The sequence below is a fragment of the Anabrus simplex genome, chromosome 7 (assembly GCF_040414725.1).
Source record: "Anabrus simplex isolate iqAnaSimp1 chromosome 7, ASM4041472v1, whole genome shotgun sequence".
Taxonomy (NCBI): Eukaryota; Metazoa; Arthropoda; class Insecta; order Orthoptera; family Tettigoniidae; genus Anabrus; species Anabrus simplex.
Window position 1 is genome coordinate 232,295,939 of NC_090271.1, and position 15,308 is coordinate 232,311,246.

Here is a 15,308-nt window from a genome sequence, read left to right on the forward strand (position 1 = left end):
CATTGCTGTGCAGTAGAGTCAGCACAGAAAGCATTAGCCTGGATATCCTATCATACTTAGGAATACCAACAGCTCCACAAATGTTCATCAAGCGAGCCCATTTGGTGTCATCTATCAGATTCTCACTCTCTTAGCAGTCATCAATCTCAAGTACTACAAATTGGTTCTGAAGCATATTCCATTGCATCCCCAACTGACTCACTGTCTTCCTTTGGCAGCAACCCCAACTGACTCACTGTCTTCCTTTGGCAGCAACCCCAACTGACTCACTGTCTTCCTTTGGCAGCAACGATGGAAATCTCTCTATAAAGAATTCTACAGAAGAAAACTGGGCGCCTTTGCATGTTTCAGTACTTCATCACTGAGAGGAAACTTGTTAACTCTTTCCGGTCTAGTGGCCAAAACTACGTTCACGCCACTCTGCGAGCATAGCCCGTAGTAAGGTTTGAAAATTCGCTAAAAATTGAGAACGAGCTATGCACACATCCTGCTGCCTACACCGTGTTTTTTCATGTGTTACTTACGAGAGTATTTTAACATATGGCAGTGTTGTCTAAGTCAGAATTAACGATATAATTGACGAGTGTGCATTAATAGGTGTTGTCGCTCAAAGTGCTCTAAAACATGGCGTTTCGCGGAAAGCAAGTACTTGATAGAAGTTATCTTTTTGATATTTTATGTAATCGTAATCCCTCACATCTAAAAAAAACAGAAAACTGCACTAATATGTAGATATTCTTACGTATTCGCACAATTATGAAACATGCGGGACCTACAGTAAAATGTAAAATGAATTCCAATCATAAAGAAATGCAAGATGTTTCCAATTCCTATTTGAATGTCAATATTTCCATTTGTGAATAAAATTACAATTACATGCCTTCAATATCATCTTCGATAACATCACCTTCCGAGCCAGTATCGTCACATAAAAATATATAAATAAAATTTCATAAGAGCTCCCATTTTTGTTATTACCATTACTATTACTGAACAGTTATTTTATATCATTTTGGTTATTGTTTTGTAATTGCAGTGCACATTTTACATGATCAATCTAGAGAAAATATAACAGTATTTCAGAAAACTGTACTTTATAATCTGTCAGACTTAATTCGCAAAATATGGTATAATATATAAACAATTTTAAAATCTCCAGTGATAGCTGAGTGAAATAACTTTTTTTTTGAAACATGCTCAAACAACCACGAAGAAAAAAAGATTCATGCAAATCTCTCCTACAGGTACAGAGGTATAATCTTTTCCAAAGCAGAATGGGTTAATAATATAATCACATGCTGTGCAGAAGTAACCCCTGGCAGATGAAAAGATGTTGATTTATCTCGACCACTCAGTTTCTTCACCAAGTTCATTGTCTCAACGCCAATGACTAGTTCTTCATTGTGTCTGATTCTCAACAGAATGGTATGAAACTTTTAATAGAAGGGGACTTCTGATCACTTTTGGTTTAGCAAATTTGGAAAGCAGCTGCTTTAACAGATTCATCAGTTCTAGTAGTTTATGAATGTGTAGAATTGAGTTTCTCAAATAAAGGAATGACAGCATACAGGAAGGCACAGTATGCCTTATTTAAGACTGATGACAGAACCATAATAAATATTTCTTCACGATTTTGAACAGCGTTATTCTTTAGCATAGGAGTCTGTTTTTGAGACGCATGCAAATCATTTGGGAGCAACCAATTCTGATGAATCAGTAACTTTCCTCTTTTCATGGTCTTTCGAACTACCTGGCTCTGCTTTTGGGATCATGAATGATGTTACACTGGTAGCTGATGCACACTGAACATTGAACATTAACAAGCACCTGATTTTTAAAGAAACCAAGCAGTGGATCACACTGTTCAAACAGCCTCTGACGACACCTTCCTAACAACAGCAATCTTGTGTAAACATGTTTCATTATCTTATTAAGTTTCCTTGTTGTGAAGTTCTTGGAATTTCTTACAACTTTTTTTTTAAATAATGGAAGATGCCAACTAACAATTCAACTTTAGCTAGTTGCTTTACGTCGCACCGACACAGATAGGTCTTATGTCGACGATGGGATAGGAAAGGCCTAGGAGTTGGAAGGAAGCGGAATGCAACCCCAGCATTTGCCTGGTGTGAAAATGGGAAACCACAGAAAACCATCTTCAGGGCTGCCAACAGTGGGGCTCGAACCCACGATCTCGTGGATGCAAGCTCACAGCCGCACGCCTCTACAGTTCAACTTTAACAGGCAAACTGCTTTCACCTTTCTCAGCAGCCAAGTTAATCAAATGGCATCAGCAACACAGTACGAAGACAGATGACTATGCTTCCCTTAAAACAGCAGCAATTCCATAGTCAGAACAGAACGCTATGGAATTTAGAATTTGTATTTTGTAACACTAACTGTGAAAATACCAAAATGCCAGTATCAGTCCAGTTGAATCACCCACCAAGGCTGGGACAGGCAACACTGAGCTAAATAGGCCTAAATTTTTCTGCTTTGCCACAAAACAGGTGACGACAACAGGGTAAAGCTTAGCACTACTGTTATTGCTCCCATCCGTGGCTAAAGAAAATGATTCACGTTGCATGTAACCAACGAATTCATCTCTTTATCCATAGCCATTTCTTTCAAAATATGTGATTTTCGTACAACCAAAGCCATATATTTTGGCAATTTCTGAACCTGGAAACATTTTCCTAAACAGAGCATCTGCATGATCGGCAACAGCTAACGGGATATTATGTTCAATTAAAAATGAAATGAACAAGCATTCCGCTCTTACCAGATCAAGGACGGCTCCAGAAGATGTTAAAAAAACTAATTTTCTGAGCCATCCTTAAATTTTGTATTGGAGACATGTTTAACAGACTTAATGTGATTTACTAATTCTGTTCTTCCTCCATAAGAAATGTTTGTAATGAGCACGTGGAACAGAATGCAAATGTTTCGCCCTTCCGTGATCGTATAATACAAGAAAATTCAGAATATGCCTCCGTAAAAGATTGATAATATCGTTTGTTAGTTTAACTCATTGCGAACACCAGTAAAAATAAGAAATCGCTTACAAATTCGTTACAGAATTCCACGAGTTTCAAAACTACCGCCAATGTTACTCACACCCACACACAAACAAAGCCTTTCAGCTGCTACGAAACATATTGCAGTTACTAAAGTTGTTATACAGTATATATAAATTCACAGCCTCCTACTTTTCACTAATTTCTTCAAAATCACAGCCTGCTACTTATTTGGGAACATCTCGGCGAATGAAATAGCAGTTTAGGTCGAACAGGTGACAGAAGCATGGTGGTAATCGATAATGTGAGTATACATTTACCGGTCGAATTCTGAACACTGCACCTTGCATTTCCAGTTACTATCGAAAGTCTAACAAATCCGATTTGACCGCAGAAAGCAAAAACAAGTGCGGATATTCAAAATCCGTACAATAACGTTCATCTGTAAAAAAAAAACGCTCAAAATCCGTACATTTTATGGAAAATCCCTAACACTCGGCAAGTATATTGTAATGCTTGTGAACAAAATACTTTTTGAAGTGAAGATAGCACCTTTTGAACAGACACTCATTTATCCCCCCTGCCCCTCTCTATTTACCCTGTCCTATTAATGTATCAATCATTTGACTAGCTTTTAAACCTTACCACTTAATACACATTTTTCAATCACATTCCAACAGGTAGGCATGATTGTGTTGAAGTGAACACTGATTTAGAGTATTTTGCCACATACATTTCCTCTATACTGCTGTAATCTTAATGCATTTTTAGGAGCATTTCTGCATCAACTTTACTAATCATAATAAATTTGTCACCTCACTACAAATCCTATTCTTGGTACCAACATCTTGGCTGCAATACCAGCCATCCATTATAGCTTTAGCCAATCCTCTCATTCTCTAAATCTACCACAATGATCCTACTTCAATGGGAAGAAATGTTAAATTACAGTTTTGTAAATTGAAATTACAAAGCAGCTAAAATATACCATTAAAGTGAACTTAGATATTTACCAGCACTGAAATTAGTGTCGGTCTTCTCGTGGAATGCCTCCCATTGGACATTGTTTACTTTCAACACAGCAACTGCTGTAGAATTTCCACTTTCTATCAGCTTAATCTCCTGAGCCTTAGCACAACGGTAGGATTTGCTGACTGGTGTTCGAAATTCTTCTTCTTCATTCATGAAGATCATTCTTGTTGAATCTGTTAATAAAAACAGAAGCATTATAACAATTTTAAGATCAATTTCAAAGCATAATGAGGGGAGGATGAATTAACATGAGCTTATTAAGGTTTAAGTAATTTTAGTTATCAGTCCAATACATTTTATGCAGGAACTGTAACATGTTTTTTCCAAGCCATTGATGGTCCTATTACATTGTTGGCCCAGCAATTTCTTTTTTTAACTAGAATTATACTCTGAAAATCTTAACTACAAGGCAACTGTTAAACTCTGATAGCGACATAGCGAGATTATGGTCCGGTTGTATAAAGACATCAGACCGGAGATCAATTTAGAACCTAGTTCTGAAAATGAACTGAGATTACGACTTCATCGCGTTTGAACAAAAGTCTCCTAGTGCACTGGGACTGCCGGTGGCTCCAAGTAGCCCACGCAGAGGCCTCCACAGTATGCACTAGCCATGCGTCTTTGTAGGTGTGCTATTTACCAACTGAAGAGCCCAACTTAGCACAATGGGGCAAAATGCTGACAACCAGGAATGAGTTAGCTGGAAAATTTATGATGTCCAATAACGCACCAACTATATTGGTATTATAAGTTGCTTTACGTCGCACCGACAAAGCTAGGTTTTATGGCGACGATGGAATAGGAAAGGTCTAGGAGTGGGAAGTAAGCGACCGTGGCCTTAAGGTACAGCCCCAGCATCGACTGGTGTGAAAATAGAAAGCCATGGAAAACAATCTTCAGGGCTGCCGACAGTAGTTCGAACCCACTATCTTCCGAATACTGGATACTGATACCAATAGAGCGGTCCGTTATTGGACATTATAAATTTTCCAGCTAACTCATTCCTGGTTGCCAGCGTTTCGCCCTCGTGTGCTAGGCTGGGCTCATCAGTTGGTACCTAGCACACCTACCAAGACACTGTACATTGGCACTACCAGTGGCTCCAAGTAGCCTACACAGTGGCCTCCACGGTATGCACTAGCCAGTGTCTTGGTAGCTGTGCTAGGTACCAACTGATGAGCCCAGCCTAGCACGCGAGGGGGAAACGCTGGCAACCAGGAGTGAATTAACAGGAAAATTTATAATGTCCAATAACTGACCGCTATATTGGTATTATAAATTTACTCATTTGGGACAAATATTTCAGATTCCCTATGGGAATCAACATCATACTGGATACTAGCCGCACTTAAGCAACTGCAGCTACAGAGCTCTGTCTCTATCGTATCTGACCTCTCTTGGTCAATTCTTGTTCTTTTCCAACCAGGACTGCATTATGTTTGCGAAGCCTACAAAGTCTCGCGTTCACGCCCTTCGTGGCCCACATCTTTAGCCGATGCCTTCCACTTTTTGAAGTGTTTGATCCCTTCCATTTTTCCCTCTGATTAGTGTTAAGAGGATAGTTGCCTACTTCCTCTTAAATTTATAATCACAACCAACACCTGCGTAGAGAAATGCCAATGTAGACCATATGTACAGTATTTTAATAACACTCATTGAAATAAGTATTATTGACATCACCACACACCGCTCAAAGTTGTCAATGTAGTCTATCCCAAGTGAGTGGAAGCAATGCTTGTATTTGGGTAAGGGGAGTGTGGTCGCCAACGCAGTTTTCCCAAGTTAAGAGCCACTGGGGCCCCTTTTAGTGGCATCTTACGACAGGCAGGAGATATCGTGGGTGTTAATTCTACTGCCACATCCCAAAGGGGGTATTTTCCTGCACAGTGTAATTAATTTCAATTAATGTTATTAAACACTGTACATCTTAGCTTGAAATGACGTGTTTATGTGCAGTGGGCCGATTTCAATTAATGTCCGGCTCCATGGTTAAATGGTTAGTGTGCTGGACTTCGGTTAAAGGGGTCCGATTCCTGGCCGGAAAGGGGATTTAACCTTCATTGGTTAATTCCAATGGTTTGGGGTCTGGGTGTGTATACCGTCTTGAGCATTAGAATTCACGATAGGTAGGGCTCCATTCTCAGACGTGCAGGCGCCTATCAGGCATCAAATCAAAAGACTTTCACCAGGCCTCTCTATAGAGGCCAGACGGCATTTATTTATTTATTCCAATGAATTGTATTATTAAATACTGTAAATCTAGCTTACATGGACGTGTTTCTGCACAGTACTCTTATTTTAATGAATGTTACAAAATACCGGTACTGTACATATAGCCTACGTTGACATTTTTCTGCACGGTATGCAGATTTCAATTAATGTTATTAAATACTCTATTGATAACATCAGTTATATCCCATTTATCCTAATCTCCTCCCCTCACACAAAATGTGTGCACTAATTATAAAGAAGGTATAAACAATATATTTTGTACAACCGAAGTGTAAGGAAATATGTGATTACACGTCTTTATCACTGTGAGTTTTACAAGCACACTGCTAGAAAACAGATGTTCAAAGACACACCCCTTTCCACCATTACACAGCAGAAGACAAGAAAGTTCACCGCAAGATGTCACGGTGATCACAGCCGTCCTGTCCACACCACTTCGTACATTTATATGGTCAACTGAGCTGGCAACGGCTGTTGACAAATGAAATACAAAGTTATTTTGCCGTGTGACTGTTGATAATATTGTGATCTCGCAAAGTAAAAATGCTTTGTTTTGTAAACTTCAAAAATAATTGAAATATTTCATTACTGAAGTAGTATTATAAAACAAAGTATTAGCAATGTGTGTATATTGCAATTGGTTACTGTTTATATGGTATTCACATAACCTCAATTGTGGAAAATAAAAAAATCTTTAGCAATACTATTTAACTTCTAGCATCCGACATATTTATAAAACTTGCCTCGACATTATTAAGGTATTCTTATGCAGATAAGATGTAAGGAAACACGCCTTCAAGGCTTCAGGTCTAGTTCAATGTTTAATATGAATGATTATGATCTAGGTTCAAGGAGATGAACCGACGAATATTTGGCAGTCAAATCTGAACTTAGATGAACAGTACGGCTTCAGGCCTAAAAGGTCTGCAACATGTCTAATCTTCAGTGTCCGTATGTTAATGGAGAAATATGGGGAGAGCGGCAAAGAGCTGCTCAAGGTTTACCTGGATCAATTTAAAAAGCACTGGACAAGTTAAGGAATGACATGGTTAGAAAGGAAGCTGGAAGCTGAAGGAGCACAACCAGCAGTCTACTAGAACAAGCAGAAATGGTCAGATCAGTAGCTGAACACACTGCTAGCAGGCCACCGCATACATCACAACCACACTGAAGTACTGTCAAATACAAAGGGAAGCCATCTAAATCCTGATGCATACCAACAGCTTCAACCGTATGAAGGAATTTGAACAGATTAACAAAGCCCAGTTTCCAGTTTGAAAACCTTAAACCCTAGAGGATACTGTGAGCTTCATAGCCATCAAAGTAATTCAGAACACTTGAAGATGCCAAACAAATCTTCGGCAAAATGTTGGGACCATCATATGTTCCTAGACCATGGCCTACAAGCCTAGAAAATGCAGATATTAGTCATGTCGGCCATGAACGCCTCAACTGCTAAGCCATTGAGCTAATCACAACAAATACATGTTAATATATGGAAAGATTTCAATGGGGTAATCTTATTAACGAGGCTGTAATTAAAGGATGCACGTATCTTCATATGGTTTGAGGGTAGTTAGGGGTTGCAGTAAATATGTAAAGGAGAGGGGATGTACATCACTGGTAAGACCCCAATTACAATACGGTTCCAATGTAAAGTACCCTTACAGCGATTATTAGAACTGGAGAGTATCAAAAGGAAAGCAGCAATATTGTTCTGGGCAATTTCCAACAAAAAGAGCAGTGTTAACAAAAATGTTGCAAACGTTTGGGCTTAAAGACTTGGGAGCAAGAAGACAAGCTGCTAGACAAGGTAGTACATTCCAAGCTGTCAGTGAGGAGATGGTGTGGAATGATAATGGATGAACAAGAATGAAATTTTTAAAAGTAGGGACAGTCATACAATTAAGAAAACATTGTTGACTGACCTGATTCCAAGTTTTGTTTAACATGCAACAAGCATCCAGCAAATTAATGGGTTTTTTTTTCTCCATAGCATTGCCTAGGATCTTAACCTCTTGCACTCCACTTTTTTAAATATTGCTAATAACCAATAGGTTATATTTCTGCACTTTCATCAAAAAATTACCTAATTTGAAATACAATGGATTTGTCCCAAACAATTAACAAAACACACTTATGTTGAAGTGAATATGTAATTTGGTCAATAAAAGTATGTTTGAACAGTCTTCAAATCACATATGACCTGTACTTCACCTATTTATGGTCCAGCTCCTTGGCTGAATGGTCAGCATAAAGGCCCTCAAGTTGAAAGTGTCCCAGGTTTAATTTCCAGCCAGGTCAGGGATTTTTTATTGAGTGGTTAATTCTGTTTACTCTGGGATTGGATATTTGTCTGCACCCCCCTCCCCCAATACTCTCCTTTTCATATAAAAATCATGCACCACACTAACAATAGTGAATCCATCCCCTTTCCCCTTCCCCCTCAGAATTAGCATCAGGAAGAGCATTTGGCTGTAAACCACTTACTGTCAATCATTTTTATGTAATATAGATGGGCCTGCTGCATTATGTTTTTTCCTTTCAGATTCTGGTGTAAATTTGTTAAAGACATTTTCCAATATCAACTTAGTTAATGTAACTTTAAAGATATTCAGTCTGTCATAAACACTAACTATAACACACAACCTACATGTACAAAACTACTATTAAACAAAGAATGATATGTTTCATTTTACAAGAACATCTTTAGATTCTATCAAATACTTTAAATCCTGTGTATATATGTACAATATTATTTATGTTGCTTAAATGTCACCGATTGAAAATTGGTGATATTATGAACAAATAATGATTGTAGTATTCAACTGTCACCTTATTAACTGACAACTGATTAGCAGCTGACTGGAGGAAAAATGAAACTACTTTAACACTAACTGCTGGGCATTTTGCAGACAAAAAGCAAAGTTATCAGCAATTAAAAAACAGGATATGTGAATATGTGACTGAAAAGATTCAGTCTGGATGTGTCATCACAAGTATAATGAAGAAATTATTTTAAGAAATTGGAGTGGAAAAAATGAATGATAGAATAGAAAGAGCCAACCAAGATGGTTTGGGCACATAAAGCGAATGAGCGACGAAAGAATGCCAAAAAAGGTGATGGAAATGCAAATCCAAGGAAGGAGAGGCCGTGGACGACCACGATTGAGATGGAAGGATACCATCCAACGCAGCATTATAGAAAGAAACCTGGACTGGGACACAGTGTTGGAGGAGGAGTGGTGGAAAGACCGAAGAAAGTGGAGAGGAACCATATTTGCCCCTACCCGGCTACAGCTGGATAAAGGGAAATGATGATGATGATGATGATATTGTGAATTTCAACAATTTTATACAGGTATGCACCAGATGAACTGATATCCACTTGCTAGCTGGTAATACAAACCACGTCTGTATATTCTGAAGAAAACTATGCGACGAGTCTTTTCTTAATTTTGTAACTTGCGGTACGGTAGTACAATAAAACCTTATTTATTAGAAGTCACTGGGACTCAAAAATTGGCCTTCGAATCACAGTCAACCTACGTAACTCCACCAGATATTTTGACACCTTCTGTTATCGCCATCGACATGCAATGAATGGATATTCCTTATGGAAATAATCTAGTAACTGTCTCCATATAATTTAACCCTGTATACCGTCATTGGTAGCACAAGTACAGAAGTGCCGCACAGTGTTGTAAATGTGCTCAATATATCACAAACTACTGGTTTAAAATTATCGACAGGAACCTGCAAACCTTTTCTTTGAAATGTGGCCCTTATCCGATCCTTTAATAATGTGAGCAGATCGAGTGTGCTACTGACAGTCATTACCTGTAGCTTATTATCCCAAGTGGTATGGTGTTGGGGGTTGAATCATCTTGCCATACATGGGAATTTCCTAGAGGCTTGCAGTTCTTCAGGTACTGGGGGAGCTGTGATAAGTGGATGATCAGTATCACAATATATCCAAATCAGGACGGTCAATATCCTAACAGTGAGACAAGACTGAAGAGCTGATAAGAGTTCATGAAAGATAAGGACATTGCCATCCTTGGTCGTAGTGATATAAAATGGAAAGGAAAAGGGGATAAAAAAACCTGACGGATGGGTACAGGCTGTTTTACAGTGGAGGACAGGATGCAGTAAACTGAGTAGGAATGATCATTAGTAAGGATATCCTGGAATGCGTGAAGGAGGTGAAGTTCAATGACAAAGTGATCATAGCAAGGATACAGTCTGAGACAGGAAAACAAGATCTGCTCCAGATATAAGCTTCACAAACTGGAAATATATAAAAAAGAGAATTCAGAAAAATTCCTTGAAGTGGAGAAATACATAGAAGACAAGGAAGTAATCATAATGGGACATCTGAATTCACAAGTGGAGAAGAGATTCTGGGGCCAGATGGGTATCATACGTAATAAATTTCATATTCTGTATTGAAGAACAATATCATGTAAAACAATTATTGAATAGGTGGAAGCCTTTTAGCTCTTGTTTTACATTACGACATACGGATATGCCAACAAGAATCAAAAAGGGGATATGTTAATGGAATTCTGCCAGAGGAGCAAACTAATAATAGGAAACACATTGTTCAGGGAGAAAAATAGCCAGCAATTACCAGGTATGGATGTGTTGGAGACAGAAAAATGTTGACTGATTACATATTAGTGGAGAAAGGACACCAGAAATATCTTCTGGATGTTATAGCTAGCCTGAGGAAGCCTTTGGGGGTGACCATACAGCAGTGATAGCAAAGTTGAAAGTAGGCAAGGTCACAAAACTACATTAAAAAAGAGAAGATTAGGGTGTGGAGATTGAAGGAAAAGTAGGTTCAGAAAGAGTTCAGGAAAGAATTACAAAACTTATATGAAGGACATATTAGTCATGCTGAACAGAAAGGCAATCATTTTAAAAGTGCATTTGTAAGGAGTGCAGTGGAAAATGTGGCAGATCAGGAAAGGTAAGAGACAATATGGTGGAATGATACAAGTGCAAGATAAAGTAAAGGTAAATAAAACTTTGAATCGAAAACAGAGTACAGCCAGATACATGAAAGCGAAAAGAGTTTGCAAAAAAAGTAGTAGCCGAAGAAAAGTTGCAAAGCATTCACCCAAGTAAAGGAAGATTTGAACTGGAAAAAAAATTACTCTGAATTATACGATGCTGTAGGAATGAAACTGCGAACACAGCATTTGTGAAGAATAGAAGAGTAAATACTGACAAAACCACAAAAGATAATGAATAGATGTAAAGAATATTTCAGTGAACTGCTGAACATGAGAAACCGGATGTGGAGAAGGTATCCAGGCAGCAGGAATAGAAAAACAGAAGGAATAAAACATTATGACAGGTGGAATGGGCAGTTATAAAAGATTAAGATGGAGAAGAAAAGCAGTGGGAATAGATGAAGTAGCGATAGAAATGATCAAAGCAGCAGGACTCCAGTGTATTTACAGAATACTCAAGTGTGTATGGAGAGAGGAAAAATGCCCAAAGATTGGGAAAAAGGAGTTATAATACCAATATTCAAGAAAGGAGAAAAGATTTGCAGTAACTACCGACAAATCAGCATCCTCTCCCATAAGAATAAGATTTGTTTCTCAGTTCAAATGTGGAACCTGTGAAAAATAAATAAAAAACCACTATTAACAATTCAATTAAGGAGCTATTCATATGTTTCCACCTCATAGGCCTTAGATATAGAAGAATTCTGTCATACCTATATTTTATCCAGCAATATTCACGATTTTTAAGACGACTCTGCAGTTTATGAACCGTAGTTGAATGGACACAATGTTTTATTATTGTAAACCGGTCACTAAATTTAATGAACTTACTACTGTTGTGACGTACCCACTTGGCCCACAGATGTTAGACGAAATTATAACATGGCGGGTCACTTTTAATATTAAAATAAATAAATGATTTGTCATTGTTTCTTCATAAACAGTATCCCAAGGGCGCCAGTCTTCAACCTTATGGCTTGAAAACAAAAGTAGATAATAATAATAATAATAATAATAATAATAATAATAATAATAATAACACGTAATGAGACTCAAAAAACTCCCAGGGGTGAGGTGAACGGAACACAAACCATTATGTACACTAACTTGGAATTTAAGGATCATTAATAATCATTTCATAAAATGAAAATTAAAACAGCTATTTATTAAGATGAAAAACGTGACGTAACGGCGTTTTAACGACATCTGAACTTCCGGAAGCAAAAGAAAAATTGAATGAAATTAATTTTAAAAATGAACTGTTGCGCGAAGACTTTCAGTAACTTATGCCCTAAGCTCACCATATGTAGACTCTGTTGTCTAGAAGCTGATGATGTGTGGATCTCGTACCGGCTGCCTTCTCTGTTGTTGGATTCCAGTCCTACTTCTACATTTCCTGTCCTTAACACTTCCTACTGTACTCCTTACATAAAGTCCTAATGAGTCCTAATTTTAAATGCAAAACCACCATGGGTTATGTTCACGGAGAGAATACACGTGTATTCTTCCGTGTTACGGAACAGTAGGGTAGCTAAATTCATAATAAAAGCTCTCCTCCCCTATACTAGTCAGAACCGGTCTCCCGTTGACTACCTCTAGTCATTGAGATAACAAGTCCCAATGAGAGTAACTTTTGAGTAGAATATACTCAGATGCGAAGTGAACTAAGTTAAAATCTTCTCCGACGTGCAGATGTAGAATCGTAGTAAGAGTGTCTTCCAAGAGTGAGAATCAGAATGTCCGAATACTAGTGACACTCTGCTCACGAGTAAGAATAAGAGTATGAATGTCCTCTCCAGCTCTTGTCGGTGGTATATGTCTGTTCAAAAGTCTCCTTCCATCAGCCATATCACATGGTCCAGTAAGATTCGAGGTCTCATCCCTTCTATGTATTGCTGTGAATCCATCACGTTGCTTCATTACGTTCATTCACATAGGCTGAACTTTCCCGCTGAAATAAAGCGTCCCGAAGCGGAGTTTGAAAAGTGGGTGTTAATAATGTATCAACTGTCTCTTCATGAGGTAGAGAGAGTAAGAAGGTCTCTTGTAACCTAGATGACGTACTTTTCCTGGAATTGGGCTGAAATTAGCCTGCTGACTCTGGTCACCTCACAACGGCTATTGGAAAATTTACTACAAGTTATAAATATGCATGATGTTGAAATACTTTACCCAATAATTTGTTCGTTCAGAATACGTTATAGCCGCGATACAAAGAAATGAAATGATGATTGAAATGGATGATAAAACCCTATATATATAAATATTAATTTAAACATGACCTATCAGTGATTAAATATACACATCTTATCAATTAATTACATAGTTCAATAATTAAAAAACATGCAGTGATGTCCAAAACATCACACTGTATGTCCACAAGGACATCAATCAACTTGAGAACTGTTCAGTATATGTTTGACTTCCAAGTCTTCTACTTGTTCAGTAAGTTTTTATTAGACGTCATTGTTGATTTCATAGGGTTTTATACCTCTCACAATTTAAGGTTTATCATGAGTTTTATATAATTTGCCTCTTCCGTTTCTTTGTACGGCTGAAGATGACGCAAAAATGCGACGAAACTAGTACTGTATATAATTAGTATATTGTAATTATGTATATAACATTATTGTATTGAATAGGTGGACATTAAAAGTTTATTTATTGTAATTCTCAGGTCAATACAGACAAAACAATGAAATTTCTTACGTTAACAGTTTGCGATTGTCGATGTAGGAACAACATCCCAAACTGTCTCACTCCGAACAACATCCGTCACATCTCACTTGGGAGGGGGTTCTCCTGCCGGAATATTTCTAGTGGCTTTACGGAGAAAGTAATGCAGTCACTTTCTGTAGGCACATTTCAGAGATGAAATGATACCTTGACCTAAGGGCTGTAAGTAGTTCGTAGCATTGGCCAGCAGAAAAAGAAAACTTACGACTCTGAGAGGAAACCTTGTTTCCATCTGCATTACAACATGGGACAGAGGCCCTATGCTTTTAAGATTTCCCGCCATGGCACTTTTTCCCTTTAAAACTATGTCAGTTTGGGCCTTGCATTAAAAACAATGCAGTTTCATCCACAATGAAAATATGGTTTGGTGCATATGAAATGATATGAGTCACGCTTTCTCACCAAGTATCAGCATCGCCAGTGTTCACAGATTGTGCTTTTTCACACAGACTGCCATGTGATACTGTGGCGTTCCTTAAAATGCTGAAGCCATCCATCTGAACACAAACTACAGTCCTTTCTTCAGCACCAGTTAATTTTCTTTCCCCTTAACCTCCCCATCTTTGCTCGAACATGCCGAAACAGATCAATTCCACTTCCAAATCTAAGTATTTAGCTCCAGGAATATGCATCTGCTTTGCAGTATTTGGGCCCAGTATTTCTTGAGTTGCTTTGCTTATGCCATTCTTTTAAATGTTGAAAGTGTGGACACACACATTCTAAATTCTTTAGTTATTCCTTTTTATTTTGTGTTTTTCTTTTTCGTTCGTTAACCTCACTTATGTTTATCTTCTCACTCAGTACCTTTGAGGAATACAGATGCGTAGGTTGGGTTGAAGTTGCTCACGTCCGTAGGTTAAACCTTATCCTACATGTTCCCTGGATGGTGCTAAACAGGCAAGTGATCTGGCTGCCATCTATCTTAGGACCTCCTGGCTATTTATACATGATTTTTCAATCTTGGAAACTAGGACCTTGCATGCAGATGTCAGCTGAACTTAGAAGGGATCAGTTAATCAAAATGTGAATATCTGTCAAAATTACTACTGGATGCCAATGTTGATATTCTCATTGAGGAGACATGTGCAAGTTGAAGATCAATTCTGCAAAAGAGTTCATATTCCTGGTTACACTGCAATAGGTGCGACTTATGACAGTTCCTATGGTATAGCAACATTTGTTCGTAATTCTGTCAACAATATTACGTTGCTACCACAAAGTGTAGGTAAGAATATTCACACAGTTGTAATTAAAGTAAATTAAATTACAATCA

General features: G+C 38.0%; 1 protein-coding gene across 1 annotated transcript in view; it reads right to left on the reverse strand.

Annotated features, from left to right (window-relative positions):
* Nucleotides 1-15,308, reverse strand: part of LOC136877503 (lysosome-associated membrane glycoprotein 1) — a 125,953-nt gene that overhangs the window by 39,466 nt on the left and 71,179 nt on the right. The window contains exon 4 of the mRNA XM_067151610.2: nt 4,028-4,219. Within this exon, the coding sequence (XP_067007711.2) occupies nt 4,028-4,219 (192 nt within the window). The remainder of the gene's footprint in view (nt 1-4,027; nt 4,220-15,308) is intronic.